At 43.4% G+C, this 27,315-nt stretch overlaps 1 protein-coding gene across 2 annotated transcripts in view; it reads left to right on the top strand.

Moving 5' to 3' along the window:
- The window catches only part of stnA (stoned A), a 69,402-nt gene extending 42,092 nt beyond the window's left edge, over nt 1-27,310 (top strand). For both annotated transcript variants that reach the window (XM_071671367.1, XM_071671368.1), the window contains exon 2: nt 23,541-27,310. In XM_071671367.1, the coding sequence (XP_071527468.1) occupies nt 23,564-27,310 (3,747 nt within the window). In that variant the 5' untranslated portion in view covers nt 23,541-23,563. The remainder of the gene's footprint in view (nt 1-23,540) is intronic.
- The last annotated feature ends 5 nt before the right edge of the window (nt 27,311-27,315 follow it).

Raw genomic sequence — 27,315 nt, 5'->3', positions numbered from 1 at the left:
TTATATGGGAGGGTATTGATTGAGAGGGTGAAGGCATGTACAGAGCATCAGATTGGGGAAGAGCAGTGTGGTTTCAGAAGTGGTAGAGGATGTGTGGATCAGGTGTTTGCTTTGAAGAATGTATGTGAGAAATACTTAGAAAAGCAAATGGATTTGTATGTAGCATTTATGGATCTGGAGAAGGCATATGATAGAGTTGATAGAGATGCTCTGTGGAAGGTATTAAGAATATATGGTGTGGGAGGAAAGTTGTTAGAAGCAGTGAAAAGTTTTTATCGAGGATGTAAGGCATGTGTACGTGTAGGAAGAGAGGAAAGTGATTGGTTCTCAGTGAATGTAGGTTTGCGGCAGGGGTGTGTGATGTCTCCATGGTTGTTTAATTTGTTTATGGATGGGGTTGTTAGGGAGGTGAATGCAAGAGTTTTGGAAAAAGGGGCAAGTATGAAGTCTGTTGGGGATGAGAGAGCTTGGGAAGTGAGTCAGTTGTTGTTCGCTGATGATACAGCGCTGGTGGCTGATTCATGTGAGAAACTGCAGAAGCTGGTGACTGAGTTTGGTAAAGTGTGTGGAAGAAGAAAGTTAAGAGTAAATGTGAATAAGAGCAAGGTTATTAGGTACAGTAGGGTTGAGGGTCAAGTCAATTGGGAGGTGAGTTTGAATGGAGAAAAACTGGAGGAAGTGAAGTGTTTTAGATATCTGGGAGTGGATCTGGCAGCGGATGGAAACATGGAAGCGGAAGTGGATCATAGGGTGGGGGAGGGGGCGAAAATTCTGGGGGCCTTGAAGAATGTGTGGAAGTCGAGAACATTATCTCGGAAAGCAAAAATGGGTATGTTTGAAGGAATAGTGGTTCCAACAATGTTGTATGGTTGCGAGGCGTGGGCTATGGATAGAGTTGTGCGCAGGAGGATGGATGTGCTGGAAATGAGATGTTTGAGGACAATGTGTGGTGTGAGGTGGTTTGATCGAGTGAGTAACGTAAGGGTAAGAGAGATGTGTGGAAATAAAAAGAGCGTGGTTGAGAGAGCAGAAGAGGGTGTTTTGAAGTGGTTTGGGCACATGGAGAGAATGAGTGAGGAAAGATTGACCAAGAGGTTATATGTGTCGGAGGTGGAGGGAACGAGGAGAAGAGGGAGACCAAATTGGAGGTGGAAAGATGGAGTGAAAAAGATTTTGTGTGATCGGGGCCTGAACATGCAGGAGGGTGAAAGGCGGGCAAGGAATAGAGTGAATTGGAGCGATGTGGTATACCGGGGTTGACGTGCTGTCAGTGGATTGAATCAAGGCATGTGAAGCGTCTGGGGTAAACCATGGAAAGCTGTGTAGGTATGTATATTTGCGTGTGTGGACGTATGTATATACATGTGTATGGGGGGGGGGGGGGTTGGGCCATTTTTTTCGTCTGTTTCCTTGCGCTACCTCGCAAACGCGGGAGACAGCGACAAAGTATAAAAAAAAAAAAAAAATATATTTATATATGGGTCCACGTGGAAAATGAAACACGATATGATAGGAGCATGTGGTATGACTAGATGGAGTGAAATATGAAATGATGGGATGTATGAGAGATCTGGTATGACAGGGAATGTAAAGGGAATAAATTGTGGAGTGGTAGACTAGGTGAATCATACTTTGAGGTGGTTTGGGCTCGTGGTTATAATGGAAGATGTTGAGTTTACAGAATGTGTGATAGTAGAGTTAAAGGTGTTGATGTGAGAAGAAGACCACCTGTGACATGAGGAAAGAGAATGAAAGAGAAGGGTTGGTGTGAAAGGAAGTCCATAGAGTGGAAGAGATATAGTGGAAGAATGTGTCTAATGGTATATGCGAGAGAGGCAAGTAAGGACAGAGTTAAGTGGACACTTTTGCTGAGGCCACCCCCTTGATGGAAGTTCCTGATTGGAATAGGTATCAGAGTTATGGACAAATAGAAAGATAGAAATATGGATAGATATAGATAGATAGATAGGTAGATAGATACGTATGACCTACTCTGTTGACTGTGGCAAGATTGCATATGCATATGTCTTGTCATTTTTTTTCTGTTCACTGCAGCTGGGGTGTATATGACACAGTCGAGTTTCTCTGTTTACTGCAGCTGCAGCACATATTTACAGCCATTTTAGAAATGAAATATCCATTTTAGCTGCCAGGTCATGGCGTTGGGGATAACTAAAAGGTGTCAGTGCCTGCCTGGCTCTCAATGACCAGAAACCCGAGGACGTCTAACACAACAGGGACAAGTGATCCTGCCGAGCCACCTGAGACAACGGGATAAGGTACGTCGGAAAGTGGAGCGAGGCTTTCTTCTGCACTCACTAGGACCATGGCAGCAGTCTCCTCTGGAGACTTCTCCGGAAACTCCAAGGTCGAGGCGGGAGACAGGGATATTGGTAGTTGTGCCAGGGGACGGGGTGGTGGAAGTATTCCCTTGGGACAGGAGTATTGGGATTTCCGAGCGACTGGGTGGTGGGAGTAGAGCCAGGCGACGGGGTGCTGGGAGTATAGCCAATAGACGGGGTGGTGGGAGTAGAGCCAAGAGACGGGGTGCTGGGAGAAGCAGGGGAAAAGGTAGTGGGAGGAGATCCAGGTGACTGGTTCTGGTTGGTGGGAGGAGAGCCAGGGGACGGGATGGTGGGATGATAACCAGGGGAGTGGGTGGTGGGAGAAGTTCCAGGGGAAGGGGTGGTGGAAGTTGGCGAGAACGGATTATTGGGAGTAGAACCAGGGGACGGGGTATAGGGAGAATTTCCACGGAACGGGGTAGAGGGAGAAGTTCCTGGGAACAGGTTGGTGTAGGAAGTTCCCCGAGACGGGGTGGTGGGACTACTTCTTCTGTAGGGGGTGGTGGGCGAACCTCCAAGGGCACCATTGGAGTTTCTTCTGGAACCTCCATTGTCGTGTGTTGTTCTCCTATTTCATAACCCTGGGGACATGTGGAATGGTCCACGCTCTGCTGGTGGCGTGGTCGTCGTCGTCGTCGTCTTCGTCTTCTTCGGGGAACATTTTGGGGCGTAGGTTCCATTTCCAAAACCCCTGGACTTTCTATATGACCCTGGAACATGTGAGGGGATTGTGGGAATTCTACCATGTCAGAGTGTGGTTGGAATGGTACCATGTCAGGGTATGATGGGAATGGCCCCTTGTCAGGCATCATTGCAGTTTCTTCTGGAACCTCCTTGGTCGTGTATTGTTCTCCTATTTCATAATCCTGGGTATATGTGGAATGGTCCACTCTCTGCTGCTGGTGTGATCGTGGTCGTCGTGGTCGTCGTCGTCTTCTTCGGGAATCTCTTTGGGGCTTTGGTTCCATTTCCAAAACCCTTGGCCTCTCCATATGATCGATTGTGTCTGTCATTACTATCGATAATCTCCAACTCTTAACCTGAACAAAATGAAAGCCAGTCATTACAAAGTATATCCTGGATACTTACGGAAATATGGTGAATTTCAACTCTCACACAGTAGTGAAGTTATATGTTTCAAACAAAAATCACGAAAGATAGACTGAGACTTTCTTAGGTCAATGACATTTGGTATTGGATCTTTGGGGACATTGGGAGAACGAGAGCAAATATAAGAAATAACCTCTTCTTTAGGTACTGTGTGTATGACAACCCAGACTGGGAATATATTAATATATATTTGTTATATGTACACTACTGGCAATGTAAAACACTGTATTGGGTTTATGAATAAAGTGACTATACTCCAGTTGGTAGTGAAGATATAATCAGGAAGTTATTTGAATCGAGTATCAAGGATATAGAAATGCTGTTATTGTAATCTCCGTAGTAGTGAAGATATAGTTGAGCGGTCGCTGTTGTCCAGTTGTTATTGAAGATTTATTAAGAAAGTTTTTCTAATCCAGTCTTATGGATATAGTAATGCATTTACTGTAATTTTAGTGGTAGTGAAGATACAGTATGACGGTCACTGTTGTCTAGTTATTTGTGAAGATACAGTAACTTACTCTAATCCAGTTTTAAGGACATAGTTGTGAAGTTACTGTAATCCCAGTGGTAGTGAAGATACCGTGGAGCGGTCACTGTTTTCCAATTGTTGGTGAAGACACAGTAAGGAAGATATTCTAATAATTCTAATGGTATATTAATGCAGTTCGTGTAACCTCAGTGGTAGTGAAGATAAAGGGTGCGGTCACTGTAGTCCAGATTTTCGTGAAGATTCATTAAGGATGTTATTCTGATCCAGTTTTATGGATATAGTAATGCATTATCTGAAATTTCAGTGGTAGTGAAGATGCAGTATGGTGGTCACTGTTGTTTAGTTGTTTATAGAGGAGATACAGTAAGTTACTCTAATCTAGTTTTAAGGATATAGTAATGCAGTTACTGTAATCTCAGTGGTAGGGAAGATACAGTGGGACGGTCACTGTTGTCCAGTTGTTATTGAAGGTACAGTATTGAAGTGGAATGTCAGAAAGTTAAAAGAGGAAAGGAAAGAGATAATCGTTTAGGGAAAAATAAGACATTACTTTGGAAGAAGGTGACAAAAGGAAAGACCTGGATGTAAGAATGGAAATAAAAATTAGAGAAGTGAGGAAGGTAGTTGCTGAAACAAAAGAAGTAAGTAAAATGAAGATGGAAAGAGTATTTTGAAGAACATATCAATATGGCAAACGGTGTTTCAACAGTTATTACATGCATGGGTATAGATGATAGAAGGAAAAGGATAAAAGTGCAGTTGTCTGTAGGAAAAAGGGCATTAAAAAGGGCACAAATGAAATTGAAAGGAGGAAATGCATGGAATTTTTGCTAAAATGCAGGAGTATGGAGGAGAAACTTTGAAATAGTGGATGCACTTGATATGTGACTAAGCATAGAATTAGAAGATCGTGCCTTAGGATTGGATTAAAGGCATAATTGTTCTTTTATACAATGGAAAAGGTACAAAGGATGTATCTACAAATTAACGGGAAAAAGTCTGTTAATTATACCTTGAAAAGTGCATGCAAGAGTGATGGAAATAACTACAAACAGATTGAGAGAGGAGAAATGGGTCTTATAAAAGGTAGGGGATGTATAGAGCAGATTTTTATTATGAGAAAGACTGTGGGAAAGTATGTAGCGAAAGGTAAGAAGGTGTACAGGGCATTTATGGATCTTGATAAAGAGTTTAACAGAGTCGAATGGAATGCTTCGTGGGATGTGTTAAGAATATATATATATATATATATATATATATATATATATATATATATATATATATATATATATATATATATATATATATATATTTTTTTTTTTTTTTTTTTTTTTTTTTTCAAAAAGAAGGAACAGAGAAGGGGACCAGGTGAGGATATTCCCTCAGTGGCCCAGTTCTCTGTTCTTAACGCTACCTCGCTAACGCGGGAAATGGCGAATAGTTTAAAAAAAAAAAATATATATATATATATATATATATATATATATATATATATATATATATATATATATATATATTTATATATATATATATATATATATATATATATATATATATATATATATATATATATATATATATATATATATATATATATATATATATATATATATATATATATATATATATATATATATATATATATATATATATATATATATATATATATATATATATATATATATAGGTAGTATGTTTGAGGAAAGGAACCTGGATGTTTTGGCTCTGAGTGAAACGAAGCTCAAGGGTAAAGGGGAAGAGTGGTTTGGGAATGTCTGGGGAGTAAAGTCAGGGGTTAGTGAGAGGACAAGAGGAAGGGAAGGAGTAGCAGTACTCCTGAAACAGGAGTTGTGGGAGTATGTGATAGAATGTAAGAAAGTAAATTTTCGATTAATATGGGTAAAACTGAAAGTTGATGGAGAGAGATGGGTGATTATTGGTGCATATGCACCTGGGCATGAGAAGAAAGATCATGAGAGGCAATTGTTTTGGGAGCAGCTGAATGAGTGTGTTAGTGGTTTTGATGCACGAGACCGGGTTATAGTGATGGGTGATTTGAATGCAAAGGTGAGTAATGTGGCAATTGACGGAATAATTGGTATACATGGGGTGTTCAGTGTTGTAGATGGAAATGGTGAAGAGCTTGTAGATTTATGTGGTGAAAAAGGACTGGTGATTGGGAATACCTGGTTTAAAAAGCGAGATATACATAAGTATACGTATGTGAGTAGGAGAGATGACCAGAGAGCGTTATTGGTTTACGTGTTAATTGACAGGCGCGCGGAAGAGAGACTTTTGGATGTTAATGTGCTGAGAGGTGCAACTGGAGTGACGTCTGATCATTATCTTGTGGAGGCTAAGGTGAAGATTTGTATGGGTTTTCCGAAAAGAAGAGTGAATATTGGGGTGAAGAGGGTGGTGAGAGTAAGTGAGCTTGGGAAGGAGACTTGTGTGAGGAAGTACCAGGAGAGACTGAGTACAGAATGGAAAAAGGTGAGAACAATGGAAGTAAGGGGAGTGGGGGAGGAATGGGATGTATTTAGGGAATCAGTGATGGATTGCGCAAAAGATGCTTGTGGCATGAGAAGAGTGGGAGGTGGGTTGATTAGAAAGGGTAGTGAGTGGTGGGATGAAGAAGTAAGATTATTAGTGAAAGAGAAGAGAGAGGCATTTGGACGATTTTTGCTGGGAAAAAATGCAATTGAGTGGGAGATGTATAAAAGAAAGAGACAGGAGGTCAAGAGAAAGGTGCAAGAGGTGAAAAAGAGGGCAAATGAGAGTTGGGGTGAGAGGGTATCATTAAATTTTAGGGAGAATAAAAAGATGTTCTGGAAGGAGGTAAATAAAGTGCGTAAGACAAGGGAGCAAATGGGAACTTCAGTGAAGGGCGCAAATGGGGAGGTGATAACAAGTAGTGGTGATGTGAGAAGGAGATGGAGTGAGTATTTTGAAGGTTTGTTGAATGTGTTTGATGATAAAGTGGCAGATATAGGGTGTTTTGGTCGAGGTGGTGTGCAAAGTGAGAGGGTTAGGGAAAATGATTTGGTAAACAGAGAAGAGGTAGTAAAAGCTTTGCGGAAGATGAAAGCCGGCAAGGCAGCAGGTTTGGATGGTATTGCAGTGGAATTTATTAAAAAAGGGGGTGACTGTATTGTTGACTGGTTGGTAAGGTTATTTAATGTATGTATGACTCATGGTGAGGTGACTGAGGATTGGCGGAATGCGTGCATAGTGCCATTGTACAAAGGCAAAGGGGATAAGAGTGAGTGCTCAAATTTCAGAGGTATAAGTTTGTTGAGTATTCCTGGTAAATTATATGGGAGGGTATTGATTGAGAGGGTGAAGGCATGTACAGAGCATCAGATTGGGGAAGAGCAGTGTGGTTTCAGAAGTGGTAGAGGATGTGTGGATCAGGTGTTTGCTTTGAAGAATGTATGTGAGAAATACTTAGAAAAGCAAATGGATTTGTATGTAGCATTTATGGATCTGGAGAAGTCATATGATAGAGTTGAAGGAGGTGCTCTGTGGAAGGTATTGAGAATATATGGTGTGGGAGGCAAGTTGTTAGAAGCAGTGAAAAGTTTTTATCGAGGATGTAAGGCATGTGTACGTGTAGGAAGAGGAAAGTGATTGGTTCTCAGTGAATGTAGGTTTGCGGCAGGGGTGTGTGATGTCTCCATGGTTGTTTAATTTGTTTATGGATGGGGTTGTTAGGGAGGTGAATGCAAGAGTTTTGGAAAGGGGGGCAAGTATGAAGTCTGTTGTGGATGAGAGAGCTTAGGAAGTGAGTCAGTTGTTGTTCGCTGATGATACAGCGCTGGTGTCTGATTCATGTGAGAAACTGCAGAAGCTGGTGACTGAGTTTGGTAAAGTGTGTGAAAGAAGAAAGTTAAGAGTAAATGTGAATAAGAGCAAGGTTATTAGGTACAGTAGGGTTGAGGGTCAGGTCAATTGGGAGGTAAGTTTGAATGGAGAAAAACTGGAGGAAGTAAAGTGTTTTAGATATCTGGGAGTTGATCTGGCAGCGGATGGAACCATGGAAGCGGAAGTGGATCATAGGGTGGGGGAGGTGGCGAAAATCCTGGGAGCCTTGAAGAATGTGTGGAAGTCAAGAACATTATCTCGGAAAGCAAAAATGGGTATGTTTGAAAGAATAGTGGTTCCAACAATGTTGTATGGTTGCGAGGCGTGAGCTATGGATAGAGTTGTGCGCAGGAGGGTGGATGTGCTGGAAATGAGATGTTTGAGGACAATGTGTGGTGTGAGGTGGTTTGATCGAGTAAGTAACGTAAGGGTAAGAGAGATGTGTGGAAATAAAAAGAGCGTGGTTAAGAGAGCAGAAGAGGGTGTTTTGAAATGGTTTGGGCACATGGAGAGAATGAGTGAGGAAAGATTGACCAAGAGGATATATGTGTCGGAGGTGGAGGGAACGAGGAGAAGTGGGAGACCAAATTGGAAGTGGAAAGATGGAGTGAAAAAGATTTTGTGTGATCGGGGCCTGAACATGCAGGAGGGTGAAAGGAGGGCAAGGAATAGAGTGAATTGGATCGATGTGGTATACCGGGGTTGACGTGCTGTCAGTGGATTGAATCAGGGCATGTGAAGCGTCTGGGGTAAACCATGGAAAGCTGTGTAGGTATGTATATTTGCATGCGTGGACGTGTATGTATATACATGTGTATGGGGGTGGGTTGGGCCATTTCTTTCGTGGGGGAGGAATGGGATGTATTTAGGGAATCAATGATGGATTGCGCAAAAGATGCTTGTGGCATGAGAAGAGTGGGAGGTTGGTTGATTAGAAAGGGTAGTGAGTGGTGGGATGAAGAAGTAAGAGTATTAGTGAAAGAGAAGAGAGAAGCATTTGGACGATTTTTGCAGGGAAAAAATGCAATTGAGTGGGAGATGTATAAAAGAAAGAGACAGGAGGTCAAGAGAAAGGTGCAAGAGGTGAAAAAAAGGGCAAATGACAGTTGGGGTGAGAGAGTATCATTAAATTTTAGGGAGAATAAAAAGATGTTCTGGAAGGAGGTAAATAAAGTGCGTAAGACAAGGGAGCAAATGGGAACTTCAGTGAAGGGCGCAAATGGGGAGGTGATAACAAGTAGTGGTGATGTGAGAAGGAGATGGAGTGATTATTTTGAAGGTTTGTTGAATGTGTTTGATGATAGAGTGGCAGATATAGGGTGTTTTGGTCGAGGTGGTGTGCAAAGTGAGAGGGTTAGGGAAAATGATTTGGTAAACAGAGAAGAGGTAGTGAAAGCTTTGCGGAAGATGAAAGCCGGCAAGGCAGCAGGTTTGGATGGTATTGCAGTGGAATTTATTAAAAAAGGGGGTGACTGTATTGTTGACTGGTTGGTAAGGTTATTTAATGTATGTATGACTCATGGTGAGGTGACTGAGGATTGGCGGAATGCGTGCATAGTGCCATTGTACAAAGGCAAAGGGGATAAGAGTGAGTGCTCAAATTACAGAGGTATAAGTTTGTTGAGTATTCCTGGTAAATTATATGCGAGGGTATTGATTGAGAGGGTGAAGGCATGTACAGAGCATCAGATTGGGGAAGAGCAGTGTGGTTTCAGAAGTGGTAGAGGATGTGTGGATCAGGTGTTTGCTTTGAAGAATGTATGTGAGAAATACTTAGAAAAGCAAATGGATTTGTATGTAGCATTTATGGATCTGGAGAAGGCATATGATAGAGTTGATAGAGATGCTCTGTGGAAGGTATTGAGAATATATGGTGTGGGAGGAAAGTTGTTTGAAGCAGTGAAAAGTTTTTATCGAGGATGTAAGGCATGTGTACGTGTAGGAAGAGAGGAAAGTGATTGGTTCTCAGTGAATGTAGGTTTGCGGCAGGGGTGTGTGATGTCTCCATATGTATATATATATATATATATATATATATATATATATATATATATATATATATATTCTTTTCTTTCTTTCAAACTATTCGCTATTTCCCGCATTAGCGAGGTAGTTAATTTCACTGGGATGGTTAGGCTAAGAAATATGAGTCAAAACAGAAAATATTCACTGGTAATGTCAATGTCAATTAAATGCTCTTGCACCAAGCAGCAAGTAGGACAGAGCGTTGACCTATGGAGTATCTATATAAGCAAAACAACAGCATCAAACTAACCTACAAGTAGGGAACTCCCATAGATAGCCTAGAGTATAACTTCAGTTCCCTGTACTTACAATTTATATATATGAGTCCACGGGGAAAATGAAACACGATATGATAGGAGCATGTGGTATGACTAGATGGAGTGAAATATGAAATGAGGGGGTGTATGACAGGGAATGTAAGGGGAATACATTGTGGAGTGGTAGACTAGGTTAAACATACTTTGAGGTGGTTTGGGCTCGTGGTTGGAATGAAAGATGTGGAGTTTACAGAATGTGTGATAGTAGAGTTAAAGGGTTTGATGTGAGAGTCAAACCACCTGTGACATGAGGAAAGAGAATGAAAGAGAAGGGTTGGTGTGAAAGGAAGTCCATAGAGTGGAAGAGAAATAGTGGAAGAATGTGTCTAATGGTATATGCGAGAGAGGCAAGTAAGGACAGAGTTAAGTGGACACTTTTGCTGAGGCCACCCCCTTGATGGAAGTTCCTGATGGGAATAGGTATCAGAGTTATGGACAAATAGATAGATAGAAATATAGATAGATATAGATAGATAGATAGGTAGATAGATACGTATGACCTACTCTGTTGACTGTGGCAAGATTGCATATGCATATGTCTTGTCATTTCTTTTCTGTTCACTGCAGCTGGGGTGTATATGACACAGTCGAGTTTCTCTGTTTACTGCAGCTACAGTACATATTTACAGCCATTTTAGAAATGAAATATCCATTTTAGCTGCCAGGTCATGGCGTTGGGGATAACTAAAAGGTGTCAGTGCCTGCTTGGCTCTCAATGACCAGAAATCCGAGGACGTCTAACACAACAGGGACAAGTGATCCTGCCGAGCCACCTGAGACAACGGGATAAGGTACGTCGGAAAGTGGAGCGAGGCTTTCTTCTGCACTCACTAGGACCATGGCAGCAGTCTCCTCTGGAGACTTCTCCGGAAACTCCAAGGTCGAGGCGGGAGACAGGGGTATTGGTAGTTGTGCCAGGGGACGGGGTGGTGGAAGTATTCCCTGGGGACAGGAGTATTGGGATTTCCAAGCGACTGGGTGGTGGGAGTAGAGCCAGGCGACGGGGTGCTGGGAGTATAGCCAATAGACGGGGTGCTGGGAGTAGAGCCAAGAGACGGGGTGTTGGGAGAAGCAGGGGAAAAGGTATTGGGAGGAGATCCAGGTGACTGGTTCTGGTTGGTGGGAGGAGAGCCAGGGGACGGGATGGTGGGATGATAACCAAGGGAGTGGGTGGTGGGAGAAGTTCCAGGGGAAGGGGTGGTGGAAGTTGGCTAGAACGGAGTAGTGGGAGTAGAACCAGGGGACGGGGTATAGGGAGAATTTCCACGGAACGGGGTAGAGGGAGAAGTTCCTGGGAACAGGTTGGTGTAGGAAGTTCCCCGAGACGGGGTGGTGGGACTACTTCTTCTGTAGGGGGTGGTGGGAGAACCTCCAAGGGCACCATTGGAGTTTCTTCTGGAACCTCCATTGTCGTGTGTTGTTCTCCTATTTCATAACCCTGGGGACATGTGGAATGGTCCACGCTCTGCTGGTGGCGTGGTCGTCGTCGTCGTCGTCGTCTTCTTCTTCGGGGAACACTTTCGGGCGTAGGTTCCATTTCCAAAACCCCTGGACTTTCTATATGACCCTGGAACATGTGAGGGGATTGTGGGAATTCTACCATGTCAGAGTGTGGTTGGATTGGTACCATGTCAGGGTATGATGGGAATGGCCCCTTGTCAGGCATCATTGCACTTTCTTCTGGAACCTCCATGGTCGTGTATTGTTCTCCTATTTCATAATCCTGGGTATATGTGGAATGGTCCACTCTCTGCTGCTGGTGTGATCGTGGTCGTCTTGGTCGTCGTCGTCTTCTTCGGGAATCTCTTTGGGGCTTTGGTTCCATTTCCAAAACCCTTGGCCTTTCCATATGATCGATTGTGTCTGTCATTACTATCGATAATCTCCAACTCTTAACCTGAACAAAATGAAAGCCAGTCATTACAACGTATATCCTGGATACTTACGGAAATATGGTGAATTTCAACTCTCACATAGTAGTGAAGTTATATGTTTCAAACAAAAATCACAAAAGATAGACTGAGACTTTCTTAGGTCAATGACGTTTGGTATTGGATCTTTGGGGACACTGGGAGAACGAGAGCAAATATAAGAAATAACCTCTTCTTTAGGTACTGTGTGTATGACAACCCAGACTAGGAATATATTAATATATATTTGTTATATGTACACTATTGGCAATGTAAAACACTGTATTGGGTTTATGAATAAAGTGACTATACTCCAGTTGGTAGTGAAGATATAATCAGGAAGTTATTTGAATCGAGTATCAAGGATATAGAAATGCTGTTATTGTAATCTCCGTAGTAGTGAAGATACAGTTGAGCAGTCGCTGTTGTCCAGTTGTTATTGAAGATATATTAAGAAAGTTTTTCTAATCCAGTCTTATGGATATAGTAATGCATTTACTGTAATTTTAGTGGTAGTGAAGATACAGTATGACGGTCACTGTTGTCTAGTTATTTGTGAAGATACAGTAACTTACTCTAATCCAGTTTTAAGGATATAGTTGTGAAGTTACTGTAATCCCAGTGGTAGTGAAGATACCGTGGGGCGGTCACTGTTTTCCAATTGTTGATGAAGGTACAGTAAGAAGATATTCTAATCCAGTTTTAATGATATAGTAATGCAGTTACTGTAATCTCAGTTGTAGTGAAGATACAGTTGAGCGGTCGCTGTTGTCCAGTGGTTAGTGAAGATATATTAAGAAAGTTATTCTAATCCAGTCTTATGGATATAGTAATGCATTTATTGTAATTTCAATGGTAGTGAAGATACAGTATGACAGTCACTGTTGTCCAGTTGTTTATGAAGATACAGTAACTTTAATGGAATTTTAAGGATATAGTTGTGAAGTTACTGTAATCCCAGTGGTAGTGAAGATACCGTGGAGCGGTCACTGTTTTCCAATTGTTGGTGAAGACACAGTAAGGAAGATATTCTAATCATAATTCTAATGATATAGTAATGCAGTTAGTGTGACCTCAGTGGTAGTGAAGATACCGTGGGGCGGTCACTGTTTTCCAATTGTTGGTGAAGATACCGTAAGGAAGATATTCTAATCATAATTCTAATGATATAGTAATGCAGTTAGTGTGACCTCAGTGTTGTGAAGATAAAGGGTGCCGTCACTGTAGTCCAGATTTTCGTGAAGATTCATTAAGGAAGTTATTCTAATCCAGTTTTATGGATATAGTAATGCAGTATCTGAAATTCCAGTGTGGATGTGTGGAAGTCGAGAACATTATCTCGGAAAGCAAAAATGGGTATGTTTGAAGAAATAGTGGTTCCAACGATGTTGTATGGTTGTGAGGCGTGGGCTATGGATAGAGTTGTGCGGATGAGGGTGGATGTGCTGGAAATGAGATGTTTGAGGACAATATGTGGTGTGAGGTGGTTTGATCGAGTAAGTAATGTAAGGGTAAGAGAGATGTGTGGAAATAAAAAGAGTGAGGTTGAGAGAGCAGAAGATGGTGTTTTGAAATGGTTTGGTCACATGGAGAGAATGAGTGAGGAAAGATTGTCCAAGAGGATATATGTGTCAGAGGTTGAGGGAATGAGGAGAAGTGGGATACCAAATTGGATGTGGAAAGATGGGGTGAAAAAGATTTTAAGTTATCGGGGCCTGAACATGAAGGAGGGTGAAAGGCGTGCAAGGAATAGAGTGAATTGGATCGATGTCGTATACCGGGGTCGACGTGCTGTCTGTGGATTGAACCAGGGCATGTGAAGCGTCTGGGGTAAACCATGGAAAGTTTTGTGGGGCCTGGATGTGGAAAGGGAACTGTGGTTTCGGTGGATTATTACATGACAGCTAGAGACTGAGTGTGAACGAATGTAGCCTTTGTTATCTTTTCCTAGCGCTACCTCGCACTCATGAGGTGGGGAGGGGGTTGTTATTTCATGTGTGGCGAGGTGGCGATGGGAATGTATAAAGGCAGACTATGAATTATGTACATTTGTATATATGTATATGTCTGTGTGTGTATATATATGTATACGTTGAGATGTATATGTATGTATATTTGCGTGTGTGGACGTGTATGTATATATATGCGTATGTGGGTGGGTTAGGCCATTCTTTCCTCTGTTTCCTTGCGCTACTTCGCGTACGCGTGAGACAGCGACAAAGCAAACTAAATAAAATAAATGATATATATGTATATATATATATATATATATATATATATATATATATATATATATATATATATATATATATATATATATCCCTGGGCATAGGGGAGAAAGAATACTTAGCACGTATTCCCTGCGTGTCGTAGAAGGCGACTAAAAGGGGAGAGAGCGGGGGGCTGGAAATCCTCCCTTCTCTTTTTTTTTTTTTTTTAATTTTCCAAAAGAAGGAACAGAGGAGGGGGTTAGGTGAGGATATTCCCCCAAAGGCCCAGTCCTCTGTTCTTAACGCTACCTCGCTAACTCGGGAAATGGCGAATAGTTTGGGAATATATATATATATATATATATATATATATATATATATATATATATATATATATATATATATATATATATATATGTATATATATATATATATATATATATATATATGTGTGTGTGTGTGTGTGTGTGTATGTGTGTGTGTGAGTAGATAGATATAGATATCTATAGATGGATAGGTTTGATGAATATATCTCACATTTGAGTTTTAGGCCCTGAATATGATCTTCAAGGTCAGGAGTCATACACTTATCGATTCCGGTTGATACCACAAAACTCTGCGGTAATTTAAGCCATTACTTCACCGCGAGGGAGATAAGAGAGACATTTGCATGTCCTTGTCGGTATTTCTTTTGTTTTTCCAGGAATGTGTTCCTGTGTTAGTCGTGCTGGAACACACACACACACACACACACACACACACACACACACACACACACACACACACACACACACAGCACACATACACACACAGCATTAGATATAGTTTTTACAACGGCTTCTCTCCTAAACTGCAGCCATAGAAAACACATCATTAGATTAACATGCGAGTGACTAGAACAGCGAGGGTGGCAACAACAGCAGCTAATACAGCAGTTGTAGCAGCAGTTGCATGAGTATCGTTTGTTAACAGTTAACAGTTGCGACAGTAATACAATAGCAACAGGAGCAACAGGAAGAGCATTATCACAGTGGACACCCGCGCCTCCATGGTCCTGTTCGAGAACCTCGCCTGACTGAACCCAGAACCTCGCCTGACTGGACCCACTGACCCTTGTATTAGTCTGTTGACCTCACATACGTCTGGCAGCGCCGACCAGATGTCGTTTAAACAGCAGTTTTCGTCTGTAATAAATCGCTTGAGCACGACAGTGCGACCTTTGGATATGACGGCATGACCTTTGACCTGGTATTTGAAGTTTGATCAAAATCCAGGCCGTAATTATACCCAGAGTGCTCAATGCTCTGTCCGTCGTTTTGCACTGATCGTACCAACATATCTCGAGGATCGTACCGACGCGTCGTGCTCACTGCTTTTACCGTCGCGGTCAAGGATCGTACCGTTGTGTTCAGTGCTCTTACTATCGTGCTCAGGAATAGTACCGACAGGCTTCAAGAATCGTCCTGTCGTGCTCAGGGATCGTACCGTCGTGCTCGGGGATCGTCCCGTCGTGCTTGGAGATCGTACCGTCGTGCTCGGGGATCGTCCCGTCGTGCTTGGGGATCGTACCGTCGTGCTCGGGGATCGTCCCGTCGTGCTTGGAGATCGTACCGTCGTGCTCGGGGATCATACCGTCGTGCTCAGTGATCGTACCGTCGTGCTCGGGGATCGTCCCGTCGTGCTTGGAGATCGCACCGTCATGCTCAGGGATCGTCCCGTCGTGCTCAGGGATCGTACCGTCGTGCTCAGTGCTCTTACTGCTGCGCACAAGGATCGTACCATTGTACCGTCACATATAGGAATGGCAGCCACATGCACACGAGCTGTGCCCACGTTGAGACAGTGACCAAGTGCAACGTGTGGTGCACAGCCTTCAGGCGCAGGTCAGGCCAGCAGCAGCAGCGGAACCATTACCCAGAACAACGAACGAGAGGCTGTTGCCTCAGCAGCTTAGGCCGGGAGAGACGCCTCCCTGGTAATGGCGGGGGCCCACGGGTACTGTCTCCCGTCATCATCATATCTCTCTTACGGCTCAAGATGTCGCTAGACACAACCACCACACGTCCGTATACCACCATACCGAATAAGTTGATGACGCTGCTCAACTGTGTGCAATATATATATATATATATATATATATATATATATATATATATATATATATATTCATACATATTCGCCATTCCCGCATTAGCGAGGTAGCATTAAGAACAGAGGACTGAGCCTAAGAGGGGAAAATCCTCACTTAGACTCCTTCTCTGTTCCTTCTTTTGGAAAAGTAAAAACTGGAGGGAGGATTTCCAGCCACCGCTCTCTCTCTCTCTCTCTCTCTCTCTCTCTCTCTCTCTCTCTCTCTCTCTCTCTCTCTCTCTCTCTCTCTCTCTCTCTCTCTCTCTATATATATATATATATATATATATATATATATATATATATATATATATATATATATATATATATATTCCTATAAGCCTACGGGGAAAATGAAACACGGTAAGTCCCCAAGTGCACTTTCGTGTAAGAATCACATCATCAGGGGAGATACAAGAGAGAAATATAAGTTAGTTCATATACAACGCAGAAACGAAGCTAGGACGTCATTTGGACAATCACATGTTTACCAAATGGCGTCCTAGCTACGTCTCTCCGTTGTATGTCAACTGACAGTTATATTTCTCTTGTATCTCCCCTGATGATGTGATTATTACACGAAAGTGCACTTGGGAATTTATCATGTTTCATTTTCCCCGTGGACTCATAGGAATATACTTGATCATGCGCAAAATTGTGATCCTTTCCAATATATATACATGTATATATATATATATATATATATATATATATATATATATATATATATATATATATATATATATATATATATATATACAGGAGGTCAAGAGAAAGGTGCAAGAGGTGAAAAAAAGGGCAAATGAGAGTTGGGGTGAGAGACTATCAGTAAATTTTAGGGAGAATAAAAAGATGTTCTGGAAGGAGGTAAATAGGGTGCGTAAGACAAGGGAGCAAATGGGAACTTCAGTGAAGGGCGTAAATGGGGAGGTGATAACAAGTAGTGGTGATGTGAGAAGGAGATGGAATGAGTATTTTGAAGGTTTGTTGAATGTGTCTGATGACAGAGTGGCAGATATAGGGTGTTTTGGTCGAGGTGGTGTGCAAAGTGAGAGGGTTGGGGAAAATGATTTGGTAAACAGAGAAGAGGTAGTAAAAGCTTTGCGGAAGATGAAAGCCGGCAAGGCAGCAGGTTTGGATGGTATTGCAGTGGAATTTATTAAAAAAGGGGGTGACTGTATTGTTGACTGGTTGGTAAGGTTATTTAATGTATGTATGACTCATGGTGAGGTGCCTGAGGATTGGCGGAATGCGTGCATAGTGCCATTGTACAAAGGCAAAGGGGATAAGAGTGAGTGCTCAAATTACAGAGGTATAAGTTTGTTGAGTATTCCTGGTAAATTATATGGGAGGGTATTGATTGAGAGGGTGAAGGCATGTACAGAGCATCAGATTGGGGAAGAGCAGTGCGGTTTCAGAAGTGGTAGAGGATGTGTGGATCAGGTGTTTGCTTTGAAGAATGTATGTGAGAAATACTTAGAAAAGCAAATGGATTTGTATGTAGCATTTATGGATCTGGAGAAGGCATATGATAGAGTTGATAGAGATGCTCTGTGGAAGGTATTAAGAATATATGGTGTGGGAGGCAAGTTGTTAGAAGCAGTGAAAAGTTTTTATCGAGGATGTAAGGCATGTGTACGTGTAGGAAGAGAGGAAAGTGATTGGTTCTCAGTGAATGTAGGTTTGCGGCAGGGTTGTGTGATGTCTCCATGGTTGTTTAATTTGTTTATGGATGGGGTTGTTAGGGAGGTAAATGCAAGAGTCCTGGAAAGAGGGGCAAGTATGAAGTCTGTTGGGGATGAGAGAGCTTGGGAAGTGAGTCAGTTGTTGTTCGCTGATGATACAGCGCTGGTGGCTGATTCATGTGAGAAACTGCAGAAGCTGGTGACTGAGTTTGGTAAAGTGTGTGGAAGAAGAAAGTTAAGAGTAAATGTGAATAAGAGCAAGGTTATTAGGTACAGTAGGGTTGAGGGTCAAGTCAATTGGGAGGTGAGTTTGAATGGAGAAAAACTGGAGGAAGTGAAGTGTTTTAGATATCTGGGAGTGGATCTGTCAGCGGATGGAACCATGGAAGCGGAAGTGGATCATAGGGTGGGGGAGGGGGCGAAAATTTTGGGAGCCTTGAAAAATGTGTGGAAGTCGAGAACATTATCTCGGAAAGCAAAAATGGGTATGTTTGAAGGAATAGTGGTTCCAACAATGTTGTATGGTTGCGAGGCGTGGGCTATGGATAGAGTTGTGCGCAGGAGGATGGATGTGCTGGAAATGAGATGATTGAGGACAATGTGTGGTGTGAGGTGGTTTGATCGAGTAAGTAACGTAAGGGTAAGAGAGATGTGTGGAAATAAAAAGAGCGTGGTTGAGAGAGCAGAAGAGGGTGTTTTGAAATGGTTTGGGCACATGGAGAGAATGAGTGAGGAAAGATTGACCAAGAGGATATATGTGTCGGAGGTGGAGGGAACGAGGAGAAGAGGGAGGCCAAATTGGAGGTGGAAAGATGGAGTGAAAAAGATTTTGTGTGATCGGGGCCTGAACATGCAGGAGGGTGAAAGGAGGGCAAGAAATAGAGTGAATTGGAGCGATGTGGTATACAGGGGTTGACGTGCTGTCAGTGGATTGAATCAAGGCATGTGAAGCGTCTGGGGTAAACCATGGAAAGCTGTGTAGGTATGTATATTTGCGTGTGTGGACGTGTGTATGTACGTGTGTATGGGGGTTGGGCCATTTCTTTCGTCTGTTTCCTTGCGCTACCTCGCAAACGCGGGAGACAGCGACAAAGTATAAAAAAAAAAAAAAAAAAAAAAAAAGAATATATATATATACGAATAAAGTGTATATGAACGCGCACCTTCATAGAACATACAAAACTCCATCAGCCAGGATCGAACCTGGGACCCCTTGTGCAAGAGGCAGGCATGCTAACCGCTAGGCTAAGGGACTGTATAATAGGAAACAACTATTCGAAATACTAAATACTAAGTACTCGAATACCCCGTTGCTCACGATAGTGAGACGAAGGGTATTCGAGTATTTAGTATTTCGAATAGTTGTTTCCTATTATACAGTCCCTTAGCCTAGCGGTTAGCATGCCTGCCTCTTGCACAAGGGGTCCCAGGTTCGATCCTGGCTGATGGAGCTTTGGATATATATATATATATATATATATATATATATATATATATATATATATATATATATATATACAGAGAGAGAATTGTCGGACTCCGTCTCTCCAGGGTTACATTTGCGAGTGGAAAGTTACCTTTTGCGCGTCTGTGTTCTCGTCATTTGACGAGAGTACAGCCTCGTCAAAGACCCTACCACTTCAAAGAATTCTCATTCTGCCCCTGCGACCGACTGTGGCGTGTCCTCGGAACGGCAGGAGCTTTTGGGTAAGGGGAGAGTATAACCCCAGTACAATTTGTAAAAGGTTTCCTGGTTATATATATATATATATATATATATATATATATATATATATATATATATATATATATATATATATATATATATATATATATATATATATATATATTGGGGTGACCTATATTACCTCGCTACGGGAGATGTGGTAGAAGGCTGTCAGCAAACTTTTGTATCTGTGTGTAATGGGGAGACGTGTGTGTGTGTGTGTGTGTGTGTGTGTGTGACAGCTGCTCTGTAGTCTAATCAGCCAAGGTAACAGTCTCCCAGCCGGTAAGAGTACCGCAGTCTGTCTAGCGTCTAGAAGCAGCGCTGCACTTGCCTTTCCTTCCCCAGGTCTCCACTGGTTCCAGCGCACCCGTGCGGGAGTAAGCAGCGTTCAAGGAGCACCTGCACTCCCACTTTAGCCTTGGGCCTCGGGCTTGCCTTTGGACCAGAGTCCTTATTACCTGAGTGTCACCCATGGTGGTAGGTACTCTCACAGTAGATGGCTGGCTGTGTGGTGTCCAGCGTCACTCCGGGGACACTCACACAGCAGCAGGTCTGGCCTCACCCAGGGTGTTCCAGGGATGGAGGAGGTTGTGTCCTGTGCGTTGTTTTCACGATGAGCTGTGAGCCGTTGACAGCGGGTCATTCATCTACTGACACAAGCAGCAACAGGAGCAGGAACACCTGGGACATTGATGATAACCCTGCCTGCCACCGCTGGGGACGAAGCCTTTCATTGACGACATTTGGTGACTGGCCGCTCATTACGGTAATGCCTGGTGCAGGAGATGCTCGACCCCACGGGTCACACAGACGGCTTTAATGATGACCTTTGTGTGGGTCCCAGAGTAATGCCTGCCTTTCTCCCCTCCTCCTCCTGCCCCAACCCTCCCACCCTCACCTGGCTGCTCCAGTCAACACGCCTGCCTCCTACCCCCCCCCCCCCCCCCCTCCCGCCATTCCTTCTCCCCCGCCTCCCTCCTCCTGCCTTCTTTACCTGGCTGCTTCAGTCACCTGGTCTGTCAGTTCTTCCCTGCTCCATTCTCCTGCTTGCTCCAGTCACCTAGTCTGGCCCTCCGCCTCATTCACTTAGCTGCTCCTGTCACGTAGCCCCCCTGCCCTCCACATCCCCGCCTCATTTACCTTGCTGATTCGACCTACCTCCCCCACCTCCTTCATCTGGCTGTTCCAGTCATCTAGCCCTCCCTCCCTCCTTCACCTGGCTGCTCCCGTTGCCTAGCCTAGCTACCCCCCCCCCCCCCCACGCCCGCCCCTTCCCCCAGCCGCCACCTTCACCTGGCCGCCACGTCAACCATCTCACCCGCCAATAATCAATGTCATTATTTTCTTCTCCCGTGCTGTGACAGCGGGACAAGACCTCCTACAAATGACGGTGATGGAGTCGATGTGTGGCGGGTGATGGACGTCTTGGAGTCGAAATAGAAACTTGTGAGGATGATAGAGTCGACCTAAGAGACGCTCAGGGTGTGATGGAGTAGATGATGGAAGAAGGTTGGTGAAACTGATGGAGTCAAGATGGAGGCTGGTGAAGGCGAGGGAGTCAAGATGGAGGTTAGTGATGGCGATGCGGTCATCATGTAGGTCTTTAAGGGCAATAGGACCCTAATGAAGGTCATCCAGGATGATGGAGTAATTAAGGAGGTTCATTAGAATAATGGCATCCTGATGGAGGCTGTTGAGAGAAATTGAGTCGAGATGGAGGCCAGTAAAGGGTGATGGAGTCAAGATGGAGGCTGATGAGGGTGTGATGGAGGCATGATGTAATGATAGCGAGAATGTTGCCATCGAAATGGTCACAGGATGTATGAAATTCTTTGACAGCTGTGGTCCCTTTGGTGTTTTGTGATTGGTTTGTAGAAGCACGATTCTCGTCCTTTGATTAGCGAATCGCAGAATATTTGGTGGCCTCCCATTGGTTGTGTAGTGTATCGTTTGGTCCCCTTTGATTGGTTGTAGGAGAGTCTATACATTTTGAGTGGTCGGTTGTTGGGTTGTCAGTAACCTGTGGCTGACTGGCTGGTTGTAACACTAGCTGGGTCAGGGCAGGGTTGTTATTCCTGTGTGACTGACCAGCAGCAAAGTCATCGATGTGCGTAAGTGGTCGGCAGAGAGACCAATCTTACTTTGTGACTGGCTGAGTAGATTGTTCCTGGACCGTTCTTACCTTGTGATAGGCTGGTTTGTCGGCAGCTAAACCGTTTTTGCCCTCTGATTGGCTGGTTGGTCGATAGCTGGACTTTCCTTGCCCAGTGATTGCCTGGCTGTAGGAGAGTTATTGCTGTGTGACTGGCTGACTCCGGGATCTTTGTCCGTATGAAATTGGACTCGACGAAGCTGTCGCCGCCACGAGAATCATGCCTGATACGGCGGCACCATCCATAAGGACACGACAATTTACCGCTGGTTTTGAAATCGTTCAAGAGCTTCTCTTTTTTCTTTTTATAGTAAAAGACATGGCTCTGGCAGGAACATGTCTTGATCAGGGTAAGAAAAGAAAGACTAATAATAGCTCTTTTGATGTTTGTCGTCCTGACAATAGTGGATGTGTTGTAGGTAGAGAAGGGAGACGAATGAGAGGAAGGAAATTCCTCAGCTTCGCCGTTCGAGGGAAGAACGAGGAATCATAACGACCCGATCTCGTGTGGCTTGGTGTCCACACAGAACCTCTTGGAAGCAGCGCCCAGGCGCTTGCCACAGAGTCTAATCCCTAGTGGCAAGGACGCACGCAGACCCGTTGCCGAAATGAGACCTGTAGAACAAGTAGAGGCTCAACAACGGCAGGGCAGACGAAAAGGCACAGTTAAGAAGGCGTGGTAACCAGAGAAATGAGGCGCTCACGGTTGTCCTATAGCTTCGTGGTCGCTAGAAAGGTGACAGATCTACATTGACCTCAGACAACGTAGAGCAATGTGGACAGCTTTCATCCAGTCAAGATGGTGTAACTGTCATCATTCACTGGATGCTATTAGAATGATCCTGGGCTCGATCCCAGGGCACCTATGTATGAGATGGTTTATGACGATTCCAAGTGTAATTACAAGTTATGGATTTAAATTGATTTTACTTAAGTGACTTGTACCTATTTAGAGCGGAAACTTCATCATTTGGGCGCAGGTGGGCATTGTGGTCGTTAGTGAGACAACAGAAGATCTCAGAAAATGTAATCTGAGAGAGAGAGAGAGAGAGAGAGAGAGAGAGAGAGAGAGAGAGAGAGAGAGAGAGAAAAGTAGATACACAAAACCACATCTATTCCAGTGTGTTTGGTTCCCCGTGGGTTTGCTTTCTTATATTTGTTTTGAGTTTGAATATTGTATATATATATATATATATATATATATATATATATATATATATATATATATATATATATATATATATATATATATATATATATACATATATATATATATATATATATATATATATATATATATATATATATATATATATATATATATATATATTTTTTTTTTTTTTTTTCTCATACTATTCGCCATTTCCCACGTTAGCGAGGTAGCGTTAAGAACAGAGGACTGGGCCTTAGAGGTAATATCCTCACCTGACCCCCTTCTCTGTTCCTTCTTTTGGAAAATTAAAAAATATATATATATATATATATATATATATATATATATATATATATATATATATATATATATATATACACACACATACGTAATTATTAATGCGCTTTTCTTCATTTTTAGGGTCTCTCCATCGACGGAATACGATGCTCAAAATAAAAAAAGGAATCAAAAAGAAGATCAAAGGAAAGAAGGAAAAAGATGATGAGTTATTTACCCCAGAAGAACTAGAACAGTATAAAAGAGAAAAGGAGGAGGAAGCACGTCGCCTTGCCCAGCAGCAGCAGGAGAAGAGTGAGGAGTCGGAGCAGCTCCAGCGGGACACCTCTGCACCTCCTGAAGAAGGTGCCGCAGGTTCCTCAGAGGCAAAGGAGTCTTCAGCCACCGGCGGAGATAACGACTGGAGGAATTTCTTCGCTGCTACCGACACCGTTCTTAAGAAGACTTCTGACAACCTAGTGCAGATCAGGGAGGCGAGCTTTTTCCAAAGGAAGGAGGAAAAGACCGTCGAGGCAGTCAAGAGCGCCACTCCTGCCGTTCCCGTAGTTCCTACCGCCGGCAAGAAGTGGGTCGACCTTGAGGCTGGTGGAATCGATGATGAAAATGAAGTAGCGGAAGAATCTCAGAAGAAGGAGCCACAACAGGAACCTGAGCCAGAACCCGAACCAGCTCCACTTCAGTTTATTGAAGACCTTCCTGACGTCGACGTTGACGAGTTCACCGAGGTTTTCGACACCACTTATGTGGACAATGTAGAGAGTGGTCAGGTAAAGCTCCACTACATCCCAGACAGCCCGACGACAACAGATCCTAACGAACCTGATCCCTTTGATACATCGGTGGTCGACAAGGTTTTACACACCAAGGAGACCAAACCAAAAGCAAGTGAGGAAAAGAAGCCAGAAAAGAAAAAGAAGAAACTTGTGAATCTAGGATGTGCTGTTGAAGTTCTGACTGGCAATGTTCAGGGTGTCGATAAACCATCCTCACTCCCAGTAAATTCAAAGCGCAGAAGAGTAGTTCAGCAAGAAGTTAACTTGCTTGCAGACTTTAGTGACAATGGGGAAAGTGTAGAGACCGGTGAGGTAACTGAAAAGGAAGATAATCAGAAACCTGAAGAGGGTAATGTCCTTGAGATTCTGTGCGTAGAGAACCAAGACACCGAACTTCCTGAACCTGGTGTAATCGTATCTCTCACCCCTAGAGCTACTTCGCCAATTGTTTCTTCTACTGCTGATGAAGTTAGACATGATACTGATGTCATTATCAACAATGGTTGTGAAGGTGGGAACAAAGAGGTTGACTTAAGTGAATTCCTAGAGTCTTCTGGAGACGATCAAGATTCTAAAGAAACTAAACCAGACAACGGCAAAGATCTTGACCTGAAAGACCTTGTTGCTGAATTTGATATAATCGATAAATCTGAAGTAACCAACGAAGCTTTAGTAGCTGCTGAGCCGGACGCGATCGAAGACGAGTTTGACGCAGAATTTGCCTTCCTAGCTGCAGAGTCTGTCGCAAAGGCCAAGGAAAAGGAAACAGACGAACTTGAGGACGATCCATTTGATACATCAGTTGCTTCTCACGTGCTCGGCCCAGAAGAGAGTGTCAGTACTGAAAAGGATCCGTTTGATATTGGTTTTGCGGAAGAAGTATTAGGTGAGGAGAAACAGAAAGTCAAGCCTGCTAAGCCACCACCCCCACGACCTGCTCCCCCTAAAAGAGAGGAAGAGGCTCCTAAGGAGGTCGATCCTTTTGATACCTCTATAGCAGACAAACACTTGCCTGTTGATCCCTTTGCTTTAACTGAGCCTGATACCAGTCTATCTGAAACTTTACAACCAGAACCAGAAAAACAACTTGCAAAATCTGAGAGCTTTGATCCCTTTGACACTTCGATTGCTGAAAGCTTTGGAAAAACTGAACTCAAGGTCCTTGAGACTGAGCTACTCACTGCCACTGAGGCAGAACCAAAAGAAACTTTGAAGAAGAGTGAATCGGATTTTGACTTTAACCCAAGAGCACAAGAGCCTAACGCAGCAGCCCCAGCCAGACCTCAGCCCCCAGTCAGACCGCCCCCGTGCCTGCTCACCAGCGCTGATAACGAGGACACCAACGCCCCTGTTCTTGCTCCTTCTCAGGACACTCAGGAGGAGGATTTTGATCCGTTTGACACATCTATAGCTGCCATTGTTGAAATAAAAACTTTAGAAGCAGAACTACTCACTCAGCCTGACCAGTTACAACAACCAGGTAAACAGGAACTTGCCGAACCAAAGAAAGTTCCCCCTCCTCGTCCGGCCCCGGCTCAGGTCCAGTTTCTTGCTACAACACCCACAGACACCAACCCAACCCTTCAACCTTCAACCGTAGTTGACCAAGTTCCAGAAGACGACAATTTTGATCCCTTTGATACGTCTATTGCTGACAACTTTGGCAAAACAGAACTCAAATCCCTTGAAAATGAATTGTTATCATCTCGACAAGAAACTGAAGTAAGTACAGTTCCAAGTGAGAAACCCAAAAGTAAGGTACTTGATTTGCCAATTAAACCACTCTTACCTCCTACCCCCAAGTGTTTGTTAGCAACAACACCTGTGGACGAACAACCGACGCTTCAGCCGGAAGTTGGACCAAAAACTGAATCCTCTGACAAAGAGGCAGACGATTTTGATCCCTTTGACACTTCAATTGCGGAGCAGTTCGGAAAGACTGAACTCAAGGTACTTGAGAGCGAACTTCTGGTAGTTGCTGCATCCGAGAAAGTCGAGCCAGAACAGGACTTTGATCCTCGTGCAGAAACAAAGGCGCCAGCGAGACCCCCAAGACCATCTCGGCCATCATCCCCGGCCAAACCCCAGTGCTTGTTAACTTCTTCTCCTGCAAGAACTCCAACGCAGAGCGAACTTCTTGTTCCATCAGAGTCGAAAACAGTAGACTTAAACGAGGAATTTGACCCATTTGATACTTCCATTGCTAATAAATTTGGAAAGACAGAACTTAAACACCTCGAGAGCGAATTACTCACTGCAGAGGGAACCTCCGTTACTGACGATTTTGCCGACTTCGACCCCCGAGAAGAAGAAACTAAGAAGCCTGAAGCACCACCGAAACCTCCAAGACCAGAAAGACCACAACCTCCAGCACCTTGTCTTCTGGCCGCTACTCCTACTGATAGTAGTGCGCCGCTTCAACCTTGTATTAACCCAGCGCAGGGTCCTGAGGAGGGAACTACTGCTGAAGAGTTTGACCCATTTGATACTTCTATTGCTGATAAGCTCGGCAGAACTGAAATTAAAGCTCTTGAAGAAACTCTCTTCACAAAGAAGAACGAAGCAGTTTCAGGTGATACAGAGGGAGTCGCCACTCTCTCAGTAACAGGTGATAAAACAGCTTTCACTGCTGAGCATCTCCTTAGTTTGTCGCCCACACCAGACCTCGGACCTACCTTACAACCTGTTTCAGAAACAAAACCAGAGGAATCCGTAGAATTTGATCCATTTGATACTTCAATTGCTGATAAGTTCGGCCGGACTGAACTAAAAACTCTAGAGAGTGAACTTCTTTCCGATTCGGGAACCAAGAGGAATCTAAGTGACGACGAATTTGATCCACGGGGAGAAGAGAACAAAGTTCCAAAGCGTCCACCACCTCCTGGTCAGAAGCCGGTAACACCAGTGAGCCTCTTAGACTCTAGTGACGACCCTAATATTCCTGACCAGCCTATACAGGCACTTCAAGCACAGTCCAAAGAAGCCGCTCTTGATGACTATGATCCATTTGATACATCGATAGCCGCTGACATTACTCTGACCAACACAGAACTAAAATACATTGAAACAGAACTCCTCAGTGCTAATCAAGATCCCTTTGATACTTCTAACGTTCCTTGAATTTC

This window comes from Panulirus ornatus, chromosome 16 (assembly GCF_036320965.1).
Source record: "Panulirus ornatus isolate Po-2019 chromosome 16, ASM3632096v1, whole genome shotgun sequence".
Taxonomy (NCBI): Eukaryota; Metazoa; Arthropoda; class Malacostraca; order Decapoda; family Palinuridae; genus Panulirus; species Panulirus ornatus.
Note: the sequence above shows the minus strand (reverse complement) of the source record. Positions and strands in the feature narration are given on the sequence as shown.